At 40.1% G+C, this 26,249-nt stretch overlaps 1 protein-coding gene across 1 annotated transcript in view; it reads left to right on the forward strand.

Annotated features, from left to right (window-relative positions):
* Positions 1 to 16,426, forward strand: part of CACNA1D (calcium voltage-gated channel subunit alpha1 D) — a 363,735-nt gene extending 347,309 nt beyond the window's left edge. The window contains exons 46-49 of the mRNA XM_089781190.1: positions 1,775 to 1,938; positions 10,491 to 10,612; positions 12,949 to 13,269; positions 14,340 to 16,426. Coding sequence (XP_089637316.1) covers positions 1,775 to 1,938; positions 10,491 to 10,612; positions 12,949 to 13,269; positions 14,340 to 14,633 — 901 coding nt within the window. The 3' untranslated portion in view covers positions 14,634 to 16,426. The remainder of the gene's footprint in view (positions 1 to 1,774; positions 1,939 to 10,490; positions 10,613 to 12,948; positions 13,270 to 14,339) is intronic.
* Positions 16,427 to 26,249: the final 9,823 nt, after the last annotated feature.

Consider the following 26,249-nt stretch of genomic DNA (forward strand, 5'->3'; position numbering starts at 1 on the left):
CAAGAATTTCATAGATTGAATATGCAGAATTGCTGAATGAGAATTTAATACATATTCATAAGCCTGATTAAATGCCAGTTTACGTTAATCTGAGTCCACATCCTTTCCACCCCAGCCCCTATTTTAATTGCTGAGGTTCAGTTTTCCTACCCAATTTCTCCCCATTTTTGGACTTGTTTGGATTTCCCTAAATTTCCATTTGAAACTTATTTCCTACAGTATGAATATTTCAGTCTAGCAGCATTCTTAGAAGGCTTGTTCTAACAACAGTGTCAACAATTCTATGATTTTCACGTTCAAAAGTTTAACTTCTTTTATTGCTATTATTTGTCCAGATTTAATCAAAAACTGCTTATCTACACCATGTAGGTCCAAGCGTTCCTCCTTCAGCTTGGATTCATACAGGTTTCTGAATTAGGCAAAGGGCAGTCGTTAGATAATTAGGATGCCCTCTTTTGACTTTCCTTACTTTTAGAACAGTCTGTATATTCATGGTCTTGTCATTTTACTGTGCTAACATTGCATTGAACAGATCTCCTACTTATTTGGCAACAATCAACGTTCTCTGTTTTGCAAACTTCGTGTAACCTTTTATCAAACATATCAAATGTTTCAGACATCCTGTTGGAAACCCATGTATCATAAATTATATACAGATTTGTACTTATAGAACTAAAGGTAGCTTGTTTACATCTTCCTTACAAAAAGCTACTGTCCTCTCTCCTAAATTGCTATCTAGTGAATTCTACCTGTTCAACCAACAGCCTCACAAAAGTCTCAGTTTTAATTTGCACGATCAGGCCCACTACAATATCATTAGTTGAATCCATTGCTTAATTGTCCTAGATTTATATGCTCATAGCCACATATGCCAAACATAACAATTTTCTGTACTCTTAGTCCAGGTGAAGTCTCCACTTTCTTTTTTTCCCCATGCCCTACCTGTAGTCTAGACAACTCAAATTGGCACATGGCCCGAGACTGATTTGGTCCATCGAAGTTAGCAGCTAAGAACGCCCTTCTCTCATTTTGGATATAATATTAAGCAGAATCAAGTAAGCCTCTTTTGAGGTTTTTCTTTCAGAGAGGAGGTCTTTGTAATATTCAAGCAGCAACAGTCTGAACTCTTTGTGCTGAGCCCTGCAGATTACCCAGGAATCATATGGAAAGGGGGGAGTAGGAAAGTGTTTCATATGGAGGAGGGATAGCTCAGTGGTTTGAGTATTGGCCTGTTAAACCCAGGGTTGTGAGTTTAATCCTTGAGGGGGGCTATTTAGGGATCTGGGGCAAATCTGTCAGGGATGGCACTTGGTCCTGCTGTGAGGGCAGGGGACTGGACTTTGTGACCTCTCAAGGTCCCTTCCAGTTCTATGAGATAGATGTGTGTGTGTGTATATATATATATATATAATATTTTAACCACAAAGGGTAATGTTGAGGCCTTGAGTTGCATTTCTCTGTGATAACAATAACACTGACATCAAGGATTCCATCTACATGATTTTATGCCAAGCATAATTTTATTTAATAAAAGTTAATGCATGATTTATTCTAAACAGTCCATCATATAACCATTATCTCATAATCTGTGCACAATCAGAAATCAATATGTTAATAATGAGTCATGTTTTTCCAGATATTATGTTTAGTTCTCATGCTGTGGCAAGTACCAATGTAAGAACAATACCTGGAGTCCTTTGGGCTGGTAAACAAAAAGGCTAGTGATCAGTTAATTTGAAATTTCCCATATTAACAATATGTTTATTTAACTCAGGCACATGTATGACTATCACAACAGACATCACTGCAATGACTTTGATTTTGAGCGTCCAAAAGGTTATCATCACCCACATGGATTTTTTGAGGAAGATGATTCACAGATCTGTTATGATTCAAAAAGATCTCCTAGGAGACGGTTGCTACCTCCAACACCTACATGTGAGTATAGTAGGACCACCTAAGTGCCTAAAATTTTTATCACTGAATATGTGTTCCATTTTATACAGCAGCAAGGATGAAAAAAGGGAAATATGCCTGTCGACCTTAGCATCACTCTCACCATCATTCCTTGTGATTTTTTTTGAGGAAAAAAACCCCCATGACTGGTATATTTACCAACTTGCAGACAGCAGATGCAAATATGTCTATCTTGAGATGCAGCCCACAGAATCTACACGTCCAAGCATGTAACTACATGCCTCTCTTTCATCCCTTATTTCATTAATATGTGACCATTGTGCTTTTTCTCTGCGTATAAAACTGTAGCGAATATATAAAACATTGCAAACAAACAAAGTCAATAGTATCTGTTTACTTTATGAGGTAGGTGAGAAATGGTCAGGTAGGATGCTGCACTGGTTTGCCCTATGTTCAGCTTGCATCAGAAATGTTTTTCTTTGTGCTCGTAGATGGAAACAAAGGTTTATTCTTGTTCACAGGTTTATTATGTTGGTATAAATCAAACAGAACTATTATCACTCTAGTGACTCACCCACTGGCACTTTCCATGTCTCTTTCAACTGAGATACACCACCTGCTAACATTATTACAGCTTTTATTTGATTTTTTTAAAATGAAAGCAACACAAGTTTTTCCATTTGTTTTTAATTTGGAAAGGTGCTTTTTTAGTTCAGGGCATCTGCACCTGTGTTTACCTTCAGTGGGTAAGAACACTCACTCTCAAGCCTCCACCTCTCTTGTTATTGGGGGAAACTCCACCCACTCCCTTCTCAGTGGGATATCTGTATGCCAAACAATTCTCTGTCTTCACTAAGTGTTTCTCAGCAAAGGCAGTCTGCTTACAACAGACTTGCTCGCTTTCTCTTCAGAGATGGCTAACAGAGTGATTGCTAGAGATATAAGATATCATGCAGCACTTCCTCTTCAAATCTACTTGATTCTTAAGATAAAACACATTGCAGAGAAAGTATATAAAAAGCATTAAAAAAAAAAACTTGCATGCATGCTAATAAGCTTACCAGACATCATCTGAGCTTTAGGGTTTCAGCTCAGCATAAGCACACAGTCTTATGAGGCCTCAGTAGGCCAAATCCTTCCAGTTCTTCCCTAAGGATTGGGGCCTTCTGTGGATTGGGGCTCCTGCCCATTTGCCAGTTCCGGAAGAAGGCCCTCATTTAGATTAAAGCCCAGGCTTTTATCCAAAAGTATTTTCCTTGTCTGCTGGTCTCTGCAGAATCCAGTTTTAACTGGTGTACATGCACCTTTCCAGGGAGGTGACTTGAAAGTCTGATATTGGAGGACATTCAGTGAGCTTCCCCATTCCCTATTAAAGAAAATCCATACAACGTAATAACCACATAAACACAAGTGCATTTTTAATACAGTGTACTACAAAGCTATTAGCTCGAATTTATTGAGGTTTAATTTAACTCAGTAAATCTTATCCTGACTTGGTAAGGTTTGTTCAGGATATTACACAATATTATCAGTCTGTCACAGGTGTTTTGTTAGTAACAATACAAGTAGTTAGTACTCAGAGAGTAGTTATTAACGGTTCACAATCATGCTGGAAGGGCATAACAAATTGGGTTCCACAAGAGTTTGTTATGGGACCAGTTCTGTTCAATATCTTCATCATTGATTCAGATGATGGCAGAGAGAGTATGATTATTAAGTTTGCAGATGATACCAAGCTGAGAGGGATTACAAGTGCTTTGGAGGATAGGGTCAAAATTCAAAATGATCTGGACAAACTAGAGAAGTTTAATAAGGACAAATTCAAAGTACTCCACTTAGGAACAGTCAGTTTCACACATACACAATGGGAAGCCACTGTCTAGGAAGGAGTACTGCAGAAAGGGATTTTGGGGTCATAGAGAACCACAAGTTAAACATGAGTCAACAGTGTGACGGTGTTGCAAAAAAAAGCAAACATAATTCTGGGGTGCATTAATAGGAGTGTTGTGAATAAGTCACAATAAGTGATTCTTCCACTTTGTTCTGCACTGAGTGGGAATATTGTGTCCAGTTCTGGGCACCACATTTCAAGAAAGATGTGGAGAAATTGGAGAAGGTCCAGAGAAGAGCAACAAAAATGATTAAAGGTCTAGAAACATGACCTATGAGGGAAGACTGAAAGAACTGGGCTTGTTTAATTTAGAAAAGAGAAGACTGAGAGGGGACATGATAGCAGTTTTTGGGTATCTAAAAGAGTGTCACAAGGAGGAGGGAGAAAAATTATTCTCCTGGCCTCCAGTGATAGGACAAGAAGCAATGGGCTTAAATTGCAGCAAGGGAGGTTTATGCTGGACATTAGGAAAAACTTCCTAATTGTCAGGGTGGTTAAACATTGGAATAAGTTGCCTAGGGAAGTTATGGAATCTCCATCACTGGAGATATATAAGAGCAGGTTATACAGACAATCTATCAGGGATGACCTAGACAGTGCTTGGTCCTGCTGTAAGGGCAGGGGACTGAACTCGATGGCCTCTCGAGGTCCCTTCCAGTTCTAGGATTTTATAAGTATTTCATAATGTGTCTCTCTTGGTTGCTATAACTGAGTCAGTCTCCATCCATATGATCTTAAAAAACACCACAAAATTGATGTAATTTCAGGCTGAATACAGCTAAAATGGAGCTTATGGTGAGTTTTCCCCATTACTTTTGGAGGTAGCATTGCACTTTTAATGGATTTTTTTTTCAAATCCCATTAAAATATCTGGCTACTATTCCTTTTCAAGATTTCTTATTTGAAATTCACACCAGATCATGCATTTTTTATCTCAGAAACATTACTAAAATTTAGTCTGTGTTTTTTCTCTTATATGCAGAAATGAGGAACGAGGTGTACAGATAGATCGGAATGGCTACATAGTTCGAACTATCTAGCCCGTGCCGCGTGTAGCCGTGCGGCACGGGGTTCGAACAAGCCGGCTTTTAAAAATGGCGGAGCCGGCTTTATGCTAATGAAGCCCGGGAAATTCAAATCCCGGGCTTCATTAGCAAGTTCGGTATGCATACATTACCCCCCTAGTTCAAACTAGGGGGGTAGTGTAGACATACCCTGATACTAATAATCTGATAAATCTTTAAAGAAGATTTACCTATGAAAGAGTGCTACACCTAGGCTGTGTCTGGACTGGCCAGTTTTTCCAGAAAATCAGCCGCTTTTCTGGAAAAACTTGCCAGCTGTCTACACTGGCCGCTTGAATTTCTGCAAAAGCACTGACTTCCTACTGTAAGAAATCAGTGCTTCTTGCGGAAATACTATTCTGCTCCCGTTCAGGCAAAAGCTTTTGCGCAAAAGGGCCAGTGTAGACAGCTGAGATTTGTTTTCCTCGAAAAAGCCCCAATCGCGAAAATGGCAATTGGTGCTTTTTTGTGGAAAAGTGCGTCTAGATTGGCACGGACGCTTTTCTGCAAAAAGTGCTTTTGCGGAAAAGCGTCCATGCCAATCTAGACGCTCTGTTCCGAAAATGCTTTTAACGGAAAACTTTTCCATTAAAAGCATTTCCGGAAAATCATGCCAATCTAGACGCAGCCCTAATGTTTTTAATAGATGGGACATGTAGAACCTGATTCTGATCTAAGTTGCATCAAAGTGATGCAGGGCTAACTCCAGTGAAGTCACTTGACTTAGCTATCATGCCATTACATTAGTTTGAGTCAGGCCTATAGTTGTGAGTGTGTACATACATACTGTGGCCAGTTTGAGCTAAACTTCTGGGTCCTGCGCTTCCCAGCAGGTCTTTGTGTGCACCTCAGAGGCTCGTGGTGTCCCTGTCCTGCTGAGTAAGGCCCACTACCCGAGCCCTTTTCATCATCAGCCAGTTCAGGGGTTTTGGAGGTCAGTCCCTCTGATTAGTCTATAGGGTCTCCCCTGTTTCATACCAGCAGCCCATCGGGATGAGAGTTGGGAGGAACCTGGTCCCGCCCACTTGCTCCGGGTTCCAGCCCAGGGCCCTCCAGGGGAGGGGTGGAACCCCAAGTGAGCTGAGACCTAGCCCTTGCCTCACTGAACAGCAGCCCGTTCCTGGGCCACTTCCCCAACCCTTCCTAGATACCTCCTCCCTGATGACTTAGGATAGTCCTTGTTGCTGGCTGCCTTGGGTCTGTGGGCTGGGCTGGGCTGGGCTGGGCTGTTGTGTTGCCTTGCCTTGCCTTGCCTCTGGTCCATCTCTTTTCTCCTTCCCCCCCTCTAGCCTTGCCTGAGGGAGGGTTTTTATGGTATGCCCAACAGCCTTAACTGGCAGCAGGTGTTTTAATTAGGCTTCCCTTCAGGCTGATGCCATATGGGCTTCAGATGTTGCCCTGGCTGGGCTGCAGTCTCTGGCAGTCTATTCGGGGAACATAAAACCACATATGCAGCTCCCCGTGTATCTGCCTTCCACCAGGCTTTTGCAGCCCCCTGCTCTCAGGCTACCACAATACATTTATATATAATGTAATTGTTTGTGAAATATTTTAACACTTTAATGCCCCCAGAAGGATTTAAAAGAGTATCAAATCATTTAATTTTAAATAACATATTGGATGTTTGTGAAGGATACATTTAGGTGTACATTCAAAAACTGGAAAATTTCCATTAGTATAAAAAATGATCCAAGTTAATGGAACACACTGTACTTTGGGTTGAGTATTGAAGTTTGTTAATAGATTGAGGTCTATTTGGGACCTTACAGCAAAGATGCTATAGAATCAGGCCCAAATCCTCAAAGGTATTTAGCCATCTAATTGTCTTTGAAGTCAGTATCTCTGAGGACCTGGAGCACCCTACAGAGCACCCTAACCTCAAAATAAGATATGCAATTTTCACTATACAAATTGAATATCTTATTTCGAATCTATTTCAAAATAGCTTATTTTGGAATTTGGTGCAGTTACACAGCACCAAATTTCAAAATAACATGCTATTTTGAGCCATCCCTTATACCTCATGCAGCAAGGTTTACTGGGATGGTGAAATAGCACACCGTTATTTTGAAAAATATTTTGAAAAATATTTCAAAATAACGGGCTGTTTGTGTAGAAGCAGGGTATCCCAAAATAGCTGTGCAGTGTAGACGTACCCTACGTGATTATTTCTTACCCTCGATCTTCAAATTTCTGTACTTTTCAAAGAGATGTAAAGAATAATTTTAAAGTATTGGTGTAAAGATCTTTGATATGGCTTTCCATGGCTAGATTGCTACCTCCCAGGTTTTTGACCATGAACTTCACATCCTATGGAATTTACCAGAATTATGAAAGTCAGCATTGGACAATTCAGACTGGAAATAAGTGTTATATCTTAAACAAATTAAGGTAAACAACAACTGGAAGAGTTTACCAAAGGTCACAGCTGATTCTCCATCACTGGAATTTTGGATGTTTCTAAAAGATCTGCTTTACAAATAATTTTTGGGAAGTTCTGTGGCCTGTTTTTTACAGGAGATCAGATTAGATTATTACAATTGTCTTTTCTGGCCTTTGAATGTTGTTTTTCCTAATATCATCAAATGGTTCTTACCTGTCTGAATATTAAAAACGTGGACTCATCTGATGAAGTGGGGTTTATTCACAAAAGCTTATGATCCTATATATTTTTGTATCTGACATATGCAGCTGACAAAAGTGAGTCTTTGCCCACGAAAGCTTATGCTCCAATAAATCTGTTAGTCTATAAGGTGCCACAGGACTCCTCGTTATTTATTCAGATTCAGAATAACACAGCTACTATCCTACCCCTCTGATATATATTTTTGTTAGTCTCTAAAGTGCCACAGGGCTACGCATTGTTATTAAAACATAGTTAGCATAAAAATACTATTTTAGTATACTTGGATGTTTCCAGAATTACACATTACAATGACCTGCAAAGAATCAAGGATTTGGTAACAAGTATCAGAGGGGTAGGTAGCCATGTTAGTCTGAATCTGCAGGAACAATGAGAAGTCCTGTGGCACCTTATAGACTAACAGATTTATTGGAGCATAAGCTTTCGTGGGCAAAGACCCACTTCGTCAGATGCATGTGTCAGATGCAAAAATATGTTCTTATGCATGATGTAGCCTGATCTCTATATATTTATTGAGAGAGATTATTTAAGAATCCCCAATTGCCATTTGGAGAGTGGACAGGTTCTTGTCTCAAGATCAGACCCAATATTATTCAAATTATTATGCAGTTGGGAATTCCGATGTGCACAATTGCAACATTCACACTGCAGGAACTCCTTTATATGTACAAATAGTTTATTGAGACTTTTAGGACCTCCCAAAAACTACATCTCCTTCCTACCACCCCTTGGCTGGCATGCAACTTTTATAATATGTTGTCTTGATACCACTGTTACACAGAGAATGCTGTAATGGTTATGAAAAGAATTTGAATGTAAACAAAGCTCGCTCTCACTAAAGATATAATTGTCCCTGAATCAAGAAGCGGAGTACACCTGGCAGATCCCGTATCTCAATCACCGGTGATCTATCAATCTAGTAACAGGCAAACACAAAGTTTAGGGCCAAAACATATATTTAAAAGAATTTGGAAACAGCAAACACAGGAACAACTTCAATTATAATCCATCTTAACCCTAGATAGAAAATAGAAAAGACCCTTAGACAAATAGGATATACATTACAATCTCGCGGTCGGAGCTCGTGACCTACAACTCCTTGGCTATTTTGAAGCCTCAGAGGAGGACCTGCGAGGAGATCCCTTGAAGCAGTAGTCCCAGTCTTTTGTCGTAGGGCTGTCAAGTGATCCTCAACCATATGGACAGTAGCTCTTCTCTGGATATGGTGGTGACTAACCCTTCAGTAAGGCCACCCGATCCGGAAGAATTGTGGAAAGGTGATAAGAGTCCAGCTGTTATTAACTCCGGCCTAATCTCCTCATGCATGGTATCTCCACACACAGGTGGCGTGTCCACATATACCACAATGTCCATAGATGTTAACACATCCAATAGAACTTAGAAACCAGGAAAAGAAAAGGAGGAGAGGAAGAAGAAACCAGAGCGTTCCTCAAACTGGGGCTTTTATTGGCTCTTAGGCGGGAAAAGGGACTTGTGTGTTGGGTGTATTAAATCAGGGTCATGTGCAGCTATTCAGTGGGTTGTGTGCAACTTGGAGGGATGAGTGCAACATTATAGTGCCGAGTGCATAATGTTTTGAGAGGAGTGCACACATAAAGGCCATGTGAAATGCTGACTTTTGGCAGGAAGCAGGAAGCTGGAAGCTTGTGTTCTATAACTGAACACAATTATGGAGGTCACAAAATGGAGGTCACACAGACTCTATTTTACATACCCTATTAACACTGACCAGTATACCCAGGGTAACACCACTATGTTTGATGTATATTCAATAGGGGATTTCCCCTTTTCCTTACTTGTATTTCCTCATCTTATTAATGTTGGAGTGTCTTTTTTCTATATATTAATATATCAGTTATCTTAATATACATTATACACGTTAATTAGTTACCATGGACCTTCTGTAGTTAGGTATCCGTGGATATAGCTCTTGTACCTGTTACATATGTCTATTCATTGATACCATGCTCTTGTAGTTGGATCACGTACCTGTGGCTAGAACTTCCCTTTACACACACTATTTTCAGCTTCTCAGTTCAGGGCTGGGGAAACTTTTTTGGGTTGAGGGGCCACTGACCCACAGAAAAATCACTCAAGGGCCGCACACAAGTCCGGAGAAAAATGAGAAGCCCCTGAGAAGGAGAAAGACACTCCTCACATTCCCTTCACACGCCAGAGTCTAATGGGGCCCAGGCTAGTAGATTTTGTATTCTCCAGCCCTGCCAGTGGGTGGCAGGGTGGCTGTATCGCCAGCGTGGACTCCCCAATGATAAGCCTTTGGGGCTGGATCCAGGCAAGGTAGGTGTTGCTTCCAGCCTCTGGGCCTGAGGTTCCCCACCCCTGACTTAAGGTTTCCATTGGCAGTTTTTCTGTTCAAAGGTCATAGGCCTTAAGTCTTGTGCTAATTAGATGAAGCTAGTACAGGCTTGTAGATTCCTTGCATTACTACTAATATAATAAAGGCAAGTTAGCCCACTGGACTACAATAAGGAACTTAAAGCTGCAGTAACAAAAGAAACAGTTAACTGTTATTTTAACTATAAACAAGAAGCTTGCAACATATAGCTAAAGTCAAGCAACTTTCCCAATCTGTTTTAAAGTGCTCACTTTGAACCCTTCCTTTGAATGTTGGTTCTATTAATAAATTAATGACTGCATAACACATTTCAGCTCAAACCTTCTCTCCAAATTTGGCTTGTTCCTAGCTTCCGATGAGGACTGCTTAGTCTACATTCTGGATCATTTCTCTAGAGGGCAACTACCCCCTCCTATATATCCCGTTTGTGTATTGAGTTGCTTGCTTCAGTAAGTCAACAGAGCCTTTTAAATCTGCCCCAATAGGCACAATACCTCCTAATGATGTACAGGTGACACGTGACCCATATTGGAATGTCGAAATATTTGACACTGAGAATGATAATCACTTTACTAATGAAACATTGTTACATTGTAGCAAATCGACGCTCTTCCTTCAACTTTGAATGCCTCCGTAGACAAAGCAGTCAAGATGAGATACCTCTCTCTCCCACTTTCCACCACCGCACTGCTTTACCATTGCATTTAATGCAACAACAGGTAATTTAAAAATTTTTATCAACTGATGTTGATTTAGACCAGTTTAGCTTAGAACTTGTACCTCCTGGCTTGCTGATTGTTTGAAAGCCAGTTGATAAGATCTGTACTTAGTGTATCTTGACCTACTTCCAAACAGTTGTCTACATCACCATCTTTGCTGTAGTTGCCAGAAACAAGGCCTCCTAAATCTGTACCTTCAGAAATGACTTCAGCTCATGAGTCTATTTATTTTGATTAGTCTCTAAGGTGCCACAGGAACACTTAGGCTATGTCTACACTGCAAGGTTTTTGCGCAAAAACCCATGGAGCGTCCACACCTCAAATGCGCTTTTGTGCAAGCAAATCAAGAGTAAAACAGCAGAACAGAAGTCTTTTTCTGCCATTGGTAAACCTCCTTTTACGAGGCATAACTCCCTTTCGCGCAAGAGCGGATTCTCCAGAGGGGTTTCTTGCGCAAGAAACCCCTATGGGAAAAAGCACAGGTGCTCTGATGGCCATTCTGCAAATGGCCATCAGAGCTTTCTTGTGCAAGAGCATCGCTGCAGTGTGGACACTCTCTTGCGCAAAAGCACATCGCTTTTGCGATGTGCTTTGAAGTGTGGACGTGCCCTTGCGCAAGAAGTTTTTGCGCAAGAACTCTTCCGCAAAAGACTTCTTTGCACAAGAAGCATGTAGTGTAGACATAGCCTTGTTGTTTTAAAAGTTACAGATTAACACAGATACTCCTCTGAGAAACTTGAGGTAGTGTAGAAGATCTTGACACCAAACAGAAATATTATTGGAGGTAACATGAAAATATGATGTTACCAACCATTCTAAATGTCCAGTTTAAGACACGTAATCAGATATTGGGTCTTTTAACCACTCTATTAATAGCACTGTGTACCTCCAGGCTTTTTCACACAGCAGTATATTGACACAACTGCTGCAGATACATGGTTATCTTATTTCAAAGCTTTCCTCTGTAGCAACACTACCCTCTATTTTATAAGCACAAAACTTTGCCATGTAGTATTTTACTTTTCATCTTTTCTTTCAGAGAAATTCTACAGTTATGAATGCAGTCTAAGGTCTTGACAGCTGTTTGATTTTTTAAATATATAAGCTTAGTCCCTGCAGATCTATCGAATAAGTGATGAAGAGTACTTAAAAACGCTAATCTGTATTGATGTCTGTACCTTTGAACATAGAGTAATAGGTGGTCACTGTAATGAATGATGATGTGATGGATTCTGTTAGGAATAATGGAAACATTTTAAAACACTGGAAATATGTAGGATGTGTATTAATAAACCCTCACTGCAGCTCTGTCCTTATACTGTATCCCATCTGCATGAATCAACTATCATTTACTGCTTTCATTCATGGTTACTTTCTCATGTGCTACTTGGTTTAAACTGCATACTATATTCTGTGACTTGTTGAACTTCACCATATTTTCTTTGATTTCTTGATCAAAATTCAAGTAGAATTAAATAGTTTGCTGTTTATAGTATGGTGGATGGCCCAGGGTATGTCTACACTACCACCCTAGTTCGAACTAGGGTGGTTAATGTAGGCAACTGAAGTTGCAAATGAAGCCCGGGATTTAAATATCCCGGACTTCATTTGCATCTTGCCGGGCGCCGCCATTTTTAAAGCCCCGGTAGTTCGGACTCCGTGCCCGCGGCTACACGCGGCACAGAGTAGGTAGTTCGAATTAGAAAGCCTAATTTGAACTACCTACTCCGTGCCGCGTGTAGTCGCGGGCACGGAGTCTGAACTACCGGGGCTTTAAAAATGGCGGTGCCCGGCAAGATGCAAATGAAGCCTGGGATATTTAAATCCCGGGCTTCATTTGCAACTTCGGTTGCCTACATTAACCACCCTAGTTCGAACTAGGATGGTAGTGCAGACATTCCCCCAGAGAGTTTGTTGTAGCCAGAGGAGCTCTTAGCCTGAATTATATCATGCCATTCGTCAGGCCTCAGGCAGCCAAAAATACAAGAATATTAAAGCTTCTTTAAAGCTTATTACAGTTGCCACCTCACCTGTTCCTGAAGGAAGGAGCAAAGATCAGATTGATATACCTACTGAATAATTGCTTAATAAAATATATTTAGCAAGTAAGGCAAAAGTTTATATTCTTGATATAATCAAACAGGAATTGGTCAATAAATGAACCACTAGATAGATATAGTTTCTTCCTGTCTTTTATATTGTCAAGTATCAAACATATAAATGTTGCTTCTTGTAGCTGTCTAAATAATTACATTGGATTTGAAATGAGGAATAAGCTTGAACAGGATTGTTTGAGGTATGCTAACTCCTGTATTATCTTTATTTCCCTTGACCAGGTCATGGCAGTTGCAGGTCTGGATTCCAGTAAAGCTCACAAACATTCTCCAAGTCGTTCAACACGTTCCTGGGCAACTCCACCAGCTACCCCACCCAACCGGGACCGTACTCCATATTATACACCTTTAATCCAAGTTGACAGGGCTGAATCTACAGACCAGATGAACGGCAGTCTACCTTCTTTGCATAGGAGTTCATGGTACACCGATGACCCTGATATTTCCTACCGAACATTCACACCAGCCAATTTAACTGTACCTAATGACTTTAGGCATAAACATAGTGACAAACAAAGAAGTGCAGACAGTTTGGTAGAAGCGGTAAGTACTGAATAATTCCTGAAGTAGGCAAGGATATCTGTTCAGTTTTGTGTTAATTTTACTCTATACCTGGCACTTAGATTGCACTTAATTTACATATTTCACTGGAAATACTGTATTTGAAATCCAAATTCCCATCAAGCTTTTAGGTAAGGTAGGGGCTATAAAACAAAGAGGGGAATGAAAATTGGGAGCACTTCAAGAATATAATTTGAAACAAGGTTTTACTGTTTGCTAAGAACTAGATACTGCACTGCACTTACATAATGGCTTATTCAAAAGGAATGGCAAGAGACACCTGTCTTCCTCGTGCTTTCATGAAAGATCCAAAGAAATCAAAGCTCTAGCATTAACCTCTTTCCCTGAACATGAGGATTGTGCAAATATATGTAAAGGGTAAGTTGATGGGCAGAATGCCTACTACACTCCCAAGAATTGGCACAGCCATTTCTTTGCATGTACTCTCAAGAATATTATGAATTAGTAGGGAAGATTAGGTTTATTTACAAAGTTTTGAAAACAAAGAATACTATGCAGGTGATAAGAATTCTTATTATTACTCTCCCCAATTTAAAATTTTACTAAACTTCTTTATCTGTCTGGCTAAGTAACATGGGTCATGTTCAGGAATATAATTTCAAGTGTCTTTCCTCCAAAATCAGTTCCTTTCTATAGCTGTGAACCAGATGTAATTTAAATATACAGAAAACATATTAGCTGAAATTTTATTATACATTTGCTTGAAGTTTTGTTTCCTACTATGGCTTCAAATAGAATTCTTCCTTAAAGGTTTAGTGTATGATGTTTATCAAGGGCTAGATTCATTTTAAGCCTCCCATAACAGAACTGAATGTCACACACTATCACTGACTATGTTGGTAAAACCCTCTTGGGGCCATTTGACTATTGCAAATTCAGGTTCCTTACACATAAGAGCTTGTTGTGATTGTCCTAGTGACTCCAACTTGGTATCTAAGCTATTCAGGAGAAGCATGAAGCTTGCTGTGTATTATTTATCATCTACTCTTTAGTCATATTATTGAATCCACATTTATCCTATTTTTTTTCAGGTACTTATATCCGAAGGCCTAGGGCGGTATGCAAAGGACCCTAAATTTGTTTCAGCTACTAAACATGAAATTGCTGATGCTTGTGACATGACTATTGATGAGATGGAAAGTGCAGCAAGTAACCTTCTCAATGGAAATATTAGCAATGGAACCAATGGGGATATGTTTCCCATTTTAAGCAGGCAAGATTATGAACTTCAAGACTTTGGTCCTGGTTATAGTGATGAAGAACCAGATACTGGTAGATATGAAGAAGACTTAGCTGATGAAATGATATGCATTACAACCTTATAGTATTTAGCGAGAAATAAATAATTTTTAATAACAGAAAAAGTGCCTCATAGTTCAAAGATGCTAGGCACTAGTTGGAATTAATAACTAATCAAGCTTTGTACAAGTGATGTCACACCTTGAGGAAGCCATAATCTATTGTCTCCAGATTGTTGAAATGTGATCAAAGCTGTAGTATATCATGTCTTTACCACACAATCTACCTTTCCTCAGTAGGAATAGTTATGTAAAACCAAGCAGATTCTGAAGATCCCATTTCCAGAGGACTAGAGAAGAGTTCTGAGGTGTAGTATCTTGCCTGTGTTTCAAACTTGTGCTGCTATCATTCACAGTGAAGCAGGAGTTCCTGAATGAAAAATGTCTGTAGGTCCAGCACCAAAATATGTGGAGAAAATTACTATGTGAGATAGGTGATGGCAATCAAGTGTCATTATCTCAACATTTTATAGCATATCAAATGTTCACTGCATTTAGCATATCCATTCTAACATTATTTTCAAACTTGCCTCCTGATTTATTTTCTTAATGGTCTTCTAAAATACAGTATGTCAAACTCTATCTACCAGAAATCATTGGAAAAAAGAACCTAAAAACATTTGTCATATGTAACATTAGTTTACATAGGAAAATATCATTGAGATGGTCTATTTTATGACTATCATGTTAAGGGCAACATATACTGGAATAATTGCATTCTGACTAATGCACCTGCAACCAGGTTAAAGTAGAATTAGTTAAGTTAGTTTGTTAATGATATAGTAGAAAATACTGTAAATGAATTGTAATATACAATAATTTGTATTTGTAAAGAGATGTTCTATATTTTGTAATTATTGTACCGTAATTGAACTGCAGCAATATTTATGAAACTTAATTATTGTAATTCTCCACAGAATTCTAGACATAAGTATTTTTACTTGGAATATATAGAGGTATAGGATAAATATTTAACTAGAGCCACCACTCAATGTAAATCTTTTTGGGGGGTAAAGTGTCAGGTTTAGAGAAACTTGACAATATTCAGATTTTATAAAATATTTTGAGTCTAAGAATCTCTTTACATAAGGGATACACAGATGTCTATTTTCAGTTTTATAATCAGAAAGTTAAAAGAATTGAAATTATCTGCTTTTTTCACTGACAATAAGCTGTGATTTTTTTTAAAAAAAAATTATAGATATCCCCACATTACAATAAATACTAAATTAATTTAAAAAATTGGCCAAATCTTCATTGGTGTGAGACATTTATAATTTTGTCATAACTAATTTGACCACGTAGCCTAATTCTATAGCAGAATATGAAATAAAAAAATGTCTTAATTCCAATCCTATGTACTAGTTATGCTGCTCACAATAAAAAAAAATGATAAAAGGACTCTCCACAGAATCAAAAGATTCCTGATAAGTAAAAATACTACTTTATTGCCTCTCCCCCTTTTGCTGTTCTATGTGCAGTATTTAAAGGATTTATTTTTATGCAATTGAAAGAGGGCTTAAATTTTGTTCATGATGCAGTAAAAACCCTGATATGAATTCCTGATACAATTTTTGGGGAAAATGTAAAAATCTATTTTATTAACACTGAATAAAATTGACTTGCACTGCCAAGTTACTTTTTCAGGGTTTACCTGTACTTAACAAGATAGGTAGCAATTCAGTTCACATTTTTTAAAATGTGACATATAAAACATGTCAATAAACATTTTGTATATAATGACAGTTTGCTATGGATACCTTACAGACCTCTTCTTGAATTATTCTTATTTCAAATGCCAGTATAATAATTTTAAGGGTTTGTAAATTATTTCTTGACATACATCATTTTGTATTAAAGCAAATGCAAAATGTTCTTCAGAATAAAACTCTGTAATAATTTTATTATACTTGAGGCTCCTTTGTCTAACACTTTCAACCAGTGTAATATCCAAAAGTTAAACTCTTATTGTAATATTCAATGAAACAGTGATTTTTCCATTTGAAAAACACACTCCTAAGGATTATGCTATTCTTACCTACATTTTTTATGAAGCATTGACCTTAAGTATATAAAATATGATGCATTTAAAGCTCATAGGGCTTCTGGTGTGTAAAAGACCAGTAGTATCAGGCCCTAGGCAATTAATTTTTTTAAAAATCATCCATAACAAATAGGAAAATTTTCCTAACACCCCTACAGGCTGTGTGAGACTGATTCCTGCATATATGCCACCTCTTACCAGAACATGCTAAGTTAGGTTGTTTAGTGTTAGTCATTTCACATTTTAGTTATACTTTCCTACTTACAAAAGCACACCACTTTTTAAGTCCAGAGAATAAAATTTCCTTATCAGATCTCTGTGGGTCAGAATTTCGGAGGGGTTGTTTGATGATGAAGCAACAAAGACTTCATTGTGCTCAATCTCTGAAAAATCAACCCCTTTTTAAGTATCTGATATTCAACGCTGAAAATCAGTCACTTTAGAAAATTGTACCCTAAATTTTTTCACTAGTGATTCCTGATAACATTTTCCAAATTCGGTAGCTACTATACATGATGTTTTTATAACTATAAGGTGCTAGCCCGCCAAAATAATCTTCCCAGGTGGGAAACTCATGCTTTCACAAAGTTACGCTATCTTCACTGAGATGCTGAACATAAATATTTCACCCCATTAGCATGTACCCGTGAATATTCTGAGTAAAAAGTCTCTTTCCAGGACAGAGTTCCTATTTTGCATGAAAATAGAGGTTGTTGTTTTTTTAAACTTAAACCTGGATACAATGTCCCACTTATTCAATCTTTTAAAAAAAACATGCGAAAATTTAAAGATACATAAAACAACATCTTTGCTGCTCAATTATGGCACTGGAAGAGTGAAATATGTCTCATATAGTAAAATCTTGTTAATTAGATAACTTACAAATTCCTCTAATAAATATAGGCAATACTATAAATATTCAGGTAACCTTAAGTATTCATTTAAACAAACTTGCCAGATTTTGGGTGCGCGTATATATATACATATATATGCATGGCCAGTCCAACCATATAGGTGAACTAGGCGGTCACCAACGATGCCAGACTTTAAAGAGAGCCAAAAAAACACTTTTATTTTATTTAAAAATATATTAATATGTTATTTCTTATAAATGAAAATATCAAATATTGTACTTGTAAAATTGCCACGTCAGAAGTTGAGTTATATTATTTATTTCACTTTGCTGAGCATGGCTGTGTATGTAAAACATAGTTAAAATTTTTCACGGCACAGCTTCAAGAGAGTTCTAGCTGGGTTTCCTGCCTGAGGGCGGGATCTAGCAGTTCAGTCATTCTCAGTAGCCCAATGTTGGCCACTCATACAGTTGAATCAGTTTTGCTCACCACTTAGTGAAGACTGATCAGCAACCCACAACAGCTGTTCTGTGGTATTAAAAGCTGTTTTGGACTTCAAAAATTTGGTAAGAAGTATTAACAAGATTGTAAAAGGAGAATCACAAGTACTTGTAAGATTAATATTGCATATTTATTGTAGATTATTACTGTGAAAGTAATAGTAAAGCCCTGATTTTCAAACACCTGACTGCTGATGTTAACAAATACAGCTTAACATATGCATTCCTTTCCGTTCAAATTGCAATAACGTTCAATAACAATAGAAATTCTGATCTGTTCAATTTTTAATAGTTTTAACTGAACATTGAAATGATAAAATAAATTACTATGCTTTTATGTTACTATGATGTCATTACATGCACAGTAACTCACCAGGAAAGGTTTCAATTGGTAGAAAGCTACGTGCTCTATTGTCCTGTGGCATTGCAAATTCATAATTTTTCTCTTTCCACATTTACTCCACATTTAATTATTCTTACTAACCATTTTGATTCATTTATCTTTTAGTTTAACGTAAACAGCATTCTATTTTACTGTCATTGTTCTCTACTTTGATAATTTAAACAGTTGCTTACAATTGTACAGAAAATTAACACCACAGCAGATGAAAAAAAAAAAAGTCTGGCATTCTGTATCGTAAAAGGAAAACCTGAACAGGTAAAAGAAAAAGCAACAAAAAAAGCTTCCTTCCTCAAATAGCTTCAATTTGACCAACACCGAGATGGAAAGCAGCTCACAACATTAAACTAACACTGAAGTTGAGAAAATATATTTATCTGCATAGAAATGTACCAAGGTTGAGGTAAAAAGAGATAAGGGAGAAGTAGGATATGTGGAAGACAAACTTGAAAGCAAGTTACATTATGGATATCCTGCTATGTGGCGTACATGTGATGATTGTGTATGACAAATTCTAGTGGAACATGGACCCAGAACCACTTCAGGAATTTCACTTCCTGAAATATGGAAATAGAAGAAAATTATTTGCACACTACTACAAGAGGAAACTTGCCAAGGGGGAAGAAATACATCAGCAGTGGTTATAGTATTCAGTGTCATAAACTCAGTGTTTTGCTTCTGCTGCAAGCTGTTTAGCAGTCATGCAACTGATAGCTTATTTACTGAAAAGGATTGGAAAAATGTTTCTTCAATTCTGTCTTCTCATGAAAAAATTCCTAAATATTTGTAAAATTTACAAAACTAGAAAGAACTTGAACTATGACTGGGAAAAAAACCTAATGATGAAGAACATTTACATGTAATCAAGTGAGAAGAAGAATACTGGAGCATCTGGTTTCTTTAGTGAGAGTTCTCATTGGACAACAATCCACAGGACTAATGAAAAATTATACAGTGCAGATAATGGAAACTTCTTAAAATGTATTGAATGCCTAACTTTGATTGATCCAGTCATGAAGGAGCATCTGTATATAACAAGTGACCACAAAATTCATGTTCATTACATTGGAAAAAGTCTGAAGGATGAGCTGATTTAACTCCTAGCAAATGCTGTAAAGAGAAAATCTTAAAAGCTGCCCATCCCTCAAAATATTTTTTAGTAATTATGGACTCTAAATCAGATGTGAATCATATTGAGCAGATGTCACTTCATAGATGCATCAAAATCTGCAGTTGAGGATAATGCTGAAGTGATTATAAAGGAACATTTTGGGGGGTTGGCTGGTGCTTTTATGACTAAATGTATTCTACAGGAGCTTGAAGGAATGTCATTATCTATTGAGAATGTACATGACCAAGACTATGACAATGGGAGTAATATGAAAGGTAAAAACAGTGGTGTACAAAAGAGAATAATAGAAATGAATCCTTGGGTGGTTTTTGTTCCTTGCAGTCTCCATTCCCTGAATTTGGTTGTTAATGATTTTGCCAAATTTAGATCGGAGGCAAATAGTTTCTTTGACTTCGCGCAATGCATATTTCTGCCCCCCTCCAAGTTCAACACACCATTGGAAAGTTCTTTCAGCCCATGTGTGTTCTCTAACTCTGAAACCATTGAGTCCAACAAGATGGAAGAGTTGAACTGATGTCTTGAAGCCTCTTCAGTGGAAATATCAATGATGCACTAATTGAAATCTCTTATGATACTATCCTAACAGGACATGTGTGGATGCATAAGCTCTTGCAAATGGCTTTTGCAAGTTCAAATTCACAGACAGCTCTCTCACCATCTTCATTGCTCTTCAAATTTCCCTTGATTCTTTTAGATTCTGTTGCTAATGGGGAATATAGCTTTTCAAAGTTAAAATTGATAAAGACATGCCTTTGTTCTAGGGATGTGAACGACTAGTCAACTATCCAATAAGCAAATGCTTATCAGATAGTTGACACACTAGTCAACTAGTCACTTCCCCCCCTTGATGCCTCTATCAGAAAGAGGCAGCAAGTGGGGGTGGGGGGGGCGAAATGGAGAGGGTGCTTGAAAGTGGCAGTTCCGTGTGGAGCCCAAGGTCAGCTGGGAACTGCCTGAGTCCTCCCACTAGTCCTGTGCTCCCCACAGTGCTTTCGCCTTTCAAGTGTAGCAACAGCCAGAAGCTGTTGCTATACAGGCAGTCCCTGGGTTACGTACAAGATAGGGACTGTAGGTTTGTTCTTAAGTTGAATTTGTAAGTAAGTAGGAACTGATACATATTGTAGGGGAAACTCTAGCCAAACATTTCTCCAGAACTCAGTTTTATTCTTCCACACCTCACTTCCCTCAGTCCTTTATTCTCAAGCTGAGGTGTCTGCTGAGAAAAGTCACTCCGCGTCTCCCTGGTCTGCTGGGGGGGGGGGGGGCCTAGCTTTGCATCTCCCTGGTCTGCTGGGGGGAAGCAGCTAGTGCGGGGTTGCCTCACCCCGTTTGTAAGTAGGGATCCGATGTAAGTCGGATCCATGTAACCCGGGGACTGCCTGAATTTCAAAGGCGGAGGACACCCTTATTGACTAATCGAATAGTCGATGCAAATTGCATCAACTATTCAATTAGTCAATTAATCTGAATTTAACACTCCTACTTTGTTCTGTGCTGAAAGAAACTTGTTTAACTCATCTCAAAAGAACATGAAATAGCTTCAGAACTTTCTCAAATAACTCATTGCCCAATTTGCAAAAGGAAAAACACAAAGTTCTAAATGTTTACACAAATGAAAGGCCCAAATATAAAAGGGTAATAACTCAAAAGCAGACAATTCGGTATGAAGGAATAAAGATTTTCACAGCTTCCCAAAAATAATTTCCTTTGGAAGGAAGATAATTGCAACTTGAAATGCAACTGTTTATAATACTGACCAGAAACACTGTGTACAACTCAAAATGGTTAAAACTTTAAAGTGTCAGCTACTGGGCAGTGTACACTATTCAGTATAATTGTTAAGATTAATGAAAAATGGGGGAAAATCATTTTTTAAACTGTTTGTTACAAATGCCAAGTAAATAAAGGTAAAACTTCATTCTAGACTTATTTTTCTCTATTTTGAAGGTGGGGGTGGGGAGTAGGCACCAAAGTCATAGTTTCCAAAAACACTCAGGCCAGCCTTGTATGTGCATGTGTAACCCACACACCTGGGTTATGTCTACACTGGTGGGTTGTTGTGTCAGAGGTAAGCAAATGAGCAGGGTTTTCAACAAATTGTGGAAAACCCTACTCGCCAGACAAAAAAGGGACTCGCCATCCTCCCTCCAAAAAAGATTCCTGCCCTTCTCACTGCCCTCAGCCTTCCTGAGACCTGCCCCCCTCCACCAGCCCTTCTCTCCCCCCTGTGCCCATTCCTTCAGTAGACCCACACTGACCACGTGAGCTACCCCTGCTCATCCCCTCTCCTAACACCTCCCTCCACACACCTGCCCTGCTTCTCTCCTCTGGTGCTGGTCCCTCCCCTGCAGGGTCTGCCCTTCTGCTTCACCCCCAGAATTCCCTGGCACCTGCACCTTCCTGGTGCCTCCCCCTTCCCTTACTGCCCCGCCCCCTTTGCCCTCTTTTTCCTTGATACCCACCCCCTCACCACCCTCTGCCCCTATTCCCCTCAACATGCCGCTGTGCCCTCACATATGACTTGCTCCATCCCCGCTTTCCTCATGACCACCCCTTCTTTCAAGCCTTCTCTCAGCACCACCCTCTCCCCATCAAGCTCCCAATGCCCTTACCCATTCCTCTCCCAGCATCACCCTGTCCCTCCTCCGACACCTCCCCTCCTGCCCTTTTCCTCATTGTCTCCATTTGTCCCCCTGGCATTTGTCTCTCCTCCAACCTTGGAGCCTTGCCCTGACCTGTCCCCCTTTCCTCAGCACAAGCCCCTTCCTCTCCCACCCTTCCCACTATTTTTCCCCCTTCCCCTCCCCCACCTTCAGCCTTCCAGTTGGCGGGACTGGAGTCTGTGCTTGGGCCCCAGAAGTCCCCACAGCCCTGGACCCAGCTGCTTCCGGGGCTCCAGACCACATGCTGGGCTGCATGGTGCCAATTTTTACTGAAGTCCCCGCACCAGCTTTGGCTCCCATTAACAGGAACACGGGGGGCAGGAAGTCAGTCTGTCCACCCGTCCATCCCCCTCAACCTCCCATGAGGAGCACGGCTGTGTAAGTGGGTTCATACCAGAAGCGTAGTGAGGGTGTTTTGTACCTGGAGGGAAAAGGCGAAATTTGTTACTGTGGAACTTATGTCCTTTTATAGAAACTTTGTATACTTATACAGAACATAGAAACTTTGTATTAAGCCTTTTTACATACAAACCTTGTATCTTGTAGACTTTGTACTCCCTCCCCCCCCCCCCTTGCTAAACTGATTGTCCTGTTGAGTGAATGAGGTGTGAATGGATAAGGCATGAAAGAAAACCCTCTGGGCACTTGCAGTGGTTGCAGAAAGGTGGAAGCCAGAATAAGAGCAATGGGACCAGTGAAGTGGGCTCATTGAAAGAAGGCTGAACTTATGGATGCCTTGGGAGTAAGCAGCAAGCGGCTGCTTCTGAAAGGTCCCTCTTTTAAGGTGAATGGGGGAGCACTCCCCCAATCAACCCCCCACCCTCAGCCAGGCAGGGAGGAACATACCTTGCTTGAAAAGTACTGCTCCTCCCACCCTGCTGGCTGTTTCAGCTGCAGTTTAAAGAGTGCTGCTCAGCTGGAGCAGCACTTAGCTGGCCGTCAGTTCCCGTGCTCATCCACGCCTCGCCTCCCAGCCACTTTCCCCGCCCCGCTGGACACCTGGGAATCCTACCTGGAGCCCCTAGAGATGTCTTGCGGAGCCCTGGTGCTCTGCAAGACCAATATCTACTTGCCGCGGGCGAGTGTATTTGTCGAGCCTGGCAAATGAGGCTAAGTGTGGAATATCACCAAGCCTCATTTGCATACCTATTGAGCCACCATTTTTGCAGAAGAGGCTCTTGCACTAGAAGGAGCTGTCTACATTGCCCCTTCTTGTGCAAGAAAAACCCTCTTGTGCAATGCCGTTATTCCTGAAAATAATCTTGTGCAAGGGGCAGTGTAGACAGCTCCTTCTAGCACAAGAGCTTCTTCTGCAAAAATGGTGGCGCATTAGGTATGCAAATGAGGCTTGGCAATATTCCACGCATAGCCTCATTTGCATACTTCTGGCGCAACAACCTGCCAGTGTAGACATAGCTCTAGTGTGGTTACCAGGCAGTGGCACCTAGACCACAGGAGTGGTTAAAACCAAGAGACCTCTACAGCAGGGGTTGGAAGCTAGCTGATTTCTAGCTCAGAGAATAGAGACGCCTGTACTCAGCTCTAGAAGTCCCAGGTTCAAATCCATCTGGTAGTGGTTACAAGTGGAGCCTTGTTTGGGATCTCAGCTGGGTTTCTGAAACTTGGGACATACTTCCTCACCTAGGGGAAGTATGTAACCCACACATCTGTAGGCTATGTCTACAGTGGCAGCTTCTTGGGCAAGAACTATTTTGTGGAAGAGTTCTTGTGCAAAAAGTCTTCCACAAGAGTGAGTCTACAGTACCATGTGCTGTTATGCAAGAGCATCTATGGCAGTGTGGATGCTCTCTTGTGCAAGAAAGCTCTGATGGCCATTTTAGCCGTAAGGGTTTCTTGCGCAAGAAATTCATTTTGCCTGTCTACACTGCCCCCTTGCACAAGAGCTCTTGCACAAGAGGGCTTATTCCTCATGGGGAAAAAAATAACTCTTCCAGAAGAAGCCCTGTTTTCCGACACTAGACTGTAAATTTACTTGTGCAAGAACGTGTTTGCAGTGTAGACACCCGGCAAGTTTTTGCGCAAGGACAGCTGTTCTTGTGCAAGAAGCTTCCAGTGTAGACGTAGCCCTAGTGTGGTTACCATGCAGTGGCACCTAGACTACAGCCACAGTTAACACTAAGAGCTCTCTACATCAGGGGTTGGGAGCCAGGGGGCTTTTAGTTCAGAGGGTAGAGGCTCCTATACTCCAAGGTCCCAGGTTCAAATCCACCTGATGGTGGTTACACATGCGCTTCCACTAGACCTGAGTTGGGCAAGATGTGGCTGGGGGGCTGGACCAGCCTTCCTGACACTTAGATTGTTCTCTGGCTGCTTTCTATTTATATCCTGCTGCTCATGCCACCAAATTTCCAGGCAATGGCTCAGGCAGCAGAATCTATTTAAATGGTTTATAACTCCTGGTCGTGGTGCTACTCCAGAAGGGGCTGGAGCCACAAGCCTTTTAAATAGCCACATCAACCCAGGTGCCTGCCAGGAAATTAGGTAGCACCAGGGCCAGAAGTCACAAGCCCTTTCCTCTGTTTTTACTTCAAAGCCTTCAGCCCTAGAAAACTCTGGGGAGAGGGTAGGCCCCCAGCTCCATCTCTTCTAACCCAGGCCCCACCCCTTCTGGGGGTGGAGCTGGCCTGTGGCTAATACCAAAATTCATTAAGTGGCCACCCTGCAAACAATGCCCATCCCTGCTCTAGACCTTAATAACACCATAGTTCCAGACATCAACACATACTCAGCCAAACACAAGCAAATATGAATTTTTCATATGAACAATGTAATCTAATATTCTAACAATATGTTCTGGGAAACCTGGAGAACAGCAGCCTAGCATCCAGGAAAGTGGTTTGCATCATCATAATCTGAAATGTACTTGTTTTCCATCAGCAATGTTTTCATTTTAAATTTATTTTTGTAATAAGCAGAGTACATGCATTAAAATGCTGAAATAAAAATAGGCACACTTAAATTAGGTCTATTAGAAATCTGACTCATCAGGTTTGCTGTATTTTACAGTTGCTTGCTTCAGTTATAATTACATCACTTGTAAGTAGCTCAACTGAAACCCAACCTTTGCAAGCCAGCTTTAGCCTATCAAGTCTATACATGAAAACTCAGATTGTTGAGACAACTGATTGATTTCAAAACCAGTACAAAATGAGTAGTATTTGTAAAGCTCTATTTTGTTAGTCTCTGGGAATAAAATCAATTTCCACACAAAAGGAAACATGAAATGAGACTATGTATACACTGCCATGTGCTTTTCATTTGTTTAGTCCTATTTATTATATATTTTAGAGTGTTTGGCTGTTTGATCAAGAACTCCTCCTAAATGGTAAGAGCTAGGACCACCAAATTCAGTATACAGCTTCCGCGTATAATTTAAAGCAATGTACGGGCTTGGTTGTGCCGAGAAAATGGGATGTGCCTGGAACGGGATTGCTTCTCAAACAGAAAAGAGACCATCACCAAACCAAGTAGAGTCCTCAAAATTGATATAATGGAGCAAATGTTGAAAGAGACTGAACCAAGATGAGCGGGAAAAGTAGGCTGAATCTGGAAAAAGGACTGCTTACAGAAAAGAGCTAAAATGGAGAAATTGGAGTAGTGTTGTGTTTTGGCACAGTTAAATCAATGCTTAAGGTTTGAAAGTGTTATTGGAAATTAAACTGACTATAGCTCTTTTTTATTAAAACGTAGCAAATAAGTGTGATGGGATGAGGTCACAGAAGACCCCTTGGGGGTGCTGACAGAAGCCACTGCCACCTGCCTTCTTGCTCTCTGGGGCACCTCAGTGCCCCTTCCTGCTGGGTCAGTTCCCTGGTCTCCTGCAGCCCATGCACAGAGCTGAGATCACTGCCCCCACTGAGGAGCAGTACAGAACTCTTTAGGTCCAAGGAAAATGCAGTTTTGGGCCATGCTTCCTGGGATCCCACTCCCCAAAGAGAATCAGAATCCCAAATGAATTATTTCAATAAGCCCCCTTTATTAATGAAAGGAGGATGTACCCACTGATTGCTCGCCCGGACAACAATTATT

Source organism: Pelodiscus sinensis, chromosome 11, assembly GCF_052426305.1.
Source record: "Pelodiscus sinensis isolate ZL-2025 chromosome 11, ASM5242630v1, whole genome shotgun sequence".
In the NCBI taxonomy this organism is placed as follows: Eukaryota; Metazoa; Chordata; order Testudines; family Trionychidae; genus Pelodiscus; species Pelodiscus sinensis.